Raw genomic sequence first — 1,598 nt, forward strand, 5'->3', positions numbered from 1 at the left:
CACACACACACACACACACACACACACACACACACACACACACACACAGGTATGTTCATGTGTGTGCACATGTACATATTTATGTGGAGGCCAGAGTTGTAATCTTCCTGTTATACTCCCCCATCCCAGCCCCACTCCATCCCCTCCTGAAATGGTCTCCCAGTGGCGCTGAAGCTCTTTAATGCAGCTAGGCTGCAGGCCCATAAGCTCTGGACTCCCCAGTACAGGGATTAGAGGCAGGCACTACAAGTTGTTTTTAAGTTGCTCACCGGGAGTCTGTGCATCCTGTCCTCATGCTTGTGCAGTAAGCACTTTACCACCTGAGCCCACTTCCCATTATGAAGCTTTGCTAACGCTTCACAGTTCTGTAGGTACTGTTTCAGAGTAAGTGATTTCTGTAGCAGATCATCTTCAAGGTTCACATTATGTTGAATGGATGTAATCAGGCCTTGTATAATAATTTCTACAGTTATCTTCTGGGGTAAGAAGCAGGTGTTTGGCATATCAGATCTCTGGAAGCCAGTGTGGAAGTGTAGGATCACCACTAGCCACTCCAGCTCTTTGAGTTTAACTTAAAATCAGATTTTTTTCTCCTCTTTTAGATTGTGTTAATTGAAACAATTTTCATAGAGATGGAAATTCTTACAGAAACCTCTCATATTTCTCTCTCTAGGAAGATGAAGTCCTCAATACATTCTGAAGAGGATGATTTTGTTCCAGAGCTACATAGAAATGTTCACCCCCGAGAGCGGCCTGATTGGGAGGAAACACTCAGCGCAATGGTAAATCAGTTGTGTACATATGTATATAAGCAGTTACATAAGCAAACGTGGCTGAAACAGCATTACTCACAGGAAACAGTGCAGTAGCTTTTGTTGCTTTGTATGTTTATCGAGTATTTCCTTTCGGGTACTGTTTTAGATGCTGTGGGTAGGGAGGGAGAATGCTGTGTGCAATAATAATTGCTGGCTATATGAGAATACCTGTATGGTCTTTGTGAGAAGGTGAAATATGAGCAGACACTGAAGAATGTGAAGGAGCAAGTAGTGTGCTTGTGTGAGAATGTACTAGGTGGTAGAAGAAGAAGTTAAATAAAGGCTGTGCCATTAAAAAGCAAGCTGGAGGAAACACATATAGTGTGGCTCAAATTAAATGGGCTGGGGAAGAATATGAGATGAGTCAGAACTGTGAGGACAAGAGAACAGATCATGTGCTTTCTTGTAATCTAATGACAAAGGCTTTGGCATTGTATGCTGAGTGGGGCTGTTAACCACTGAAGGACTTTTGGCTGAGAACTGACAGAATCTGGCTTGACATATTAAAGAAAGTCTAGATTGCTAGTACATAGTAAGAGGCAAAAGAGGCAGTCAAGAGACCAGTGAGGGGTGCTATAGTAGTACAGAAGACCAGTGAGGGATGCTATAGTGATAGAGGAGACCAGTGAGGAGTGCTATAGTTGTGCAGGACAGTGAGGGATGCTATAGTAGTACAGGAGACTAGTAAGGAATGATATAGTAGTACAGGAGACTAGTGAGGGGTGCTAAGTTATACAGGAGACCAGTGGGGGATCTACAGTAATATAGAAGACCAGTGGGGGA

General features: G+C 43.2%; 1 protein-coding gene across 3 annotated transcripts in view; it reads left to right on the forward strand.

Moving 5' to 3' along the window:
- Positions 1-1,598, forward strand: part of Arhgap32 (Rho GTPase activating protein 32) — a 231,681-nt gene that overhangs the window by 102,828 nt on the left and 127,255 nt on the right. For all 3 annotated transcript variants that reach the window (XM_029543772.1, XM_029543771.1, XM_029543773.1), the window contains exon 2: positions 674-782. In XM_029543772.1, coding sequence (XP_029399632.1) covers positions 678-782 — 105 coding nt within the window. In that variant the 5' untranslated portion in view covers positions 674-677. The remainder of the gene's footprint in view (positions 1-673; positions 783-1,598) is intronic.

The sequence above is a fragment of the Mus pahari genome, chromosome 10 (genome assembly GCF_900095145.1).
Source record: "Mus pahari chromosome 10, PAHARI_EIJ_v1.1, whole genome shotgun sequence".
NCBI lineage: Eukaryota > Metazoa > Chordata > Mammalia > Rodentia > Muridae > Mus > Mus pahari.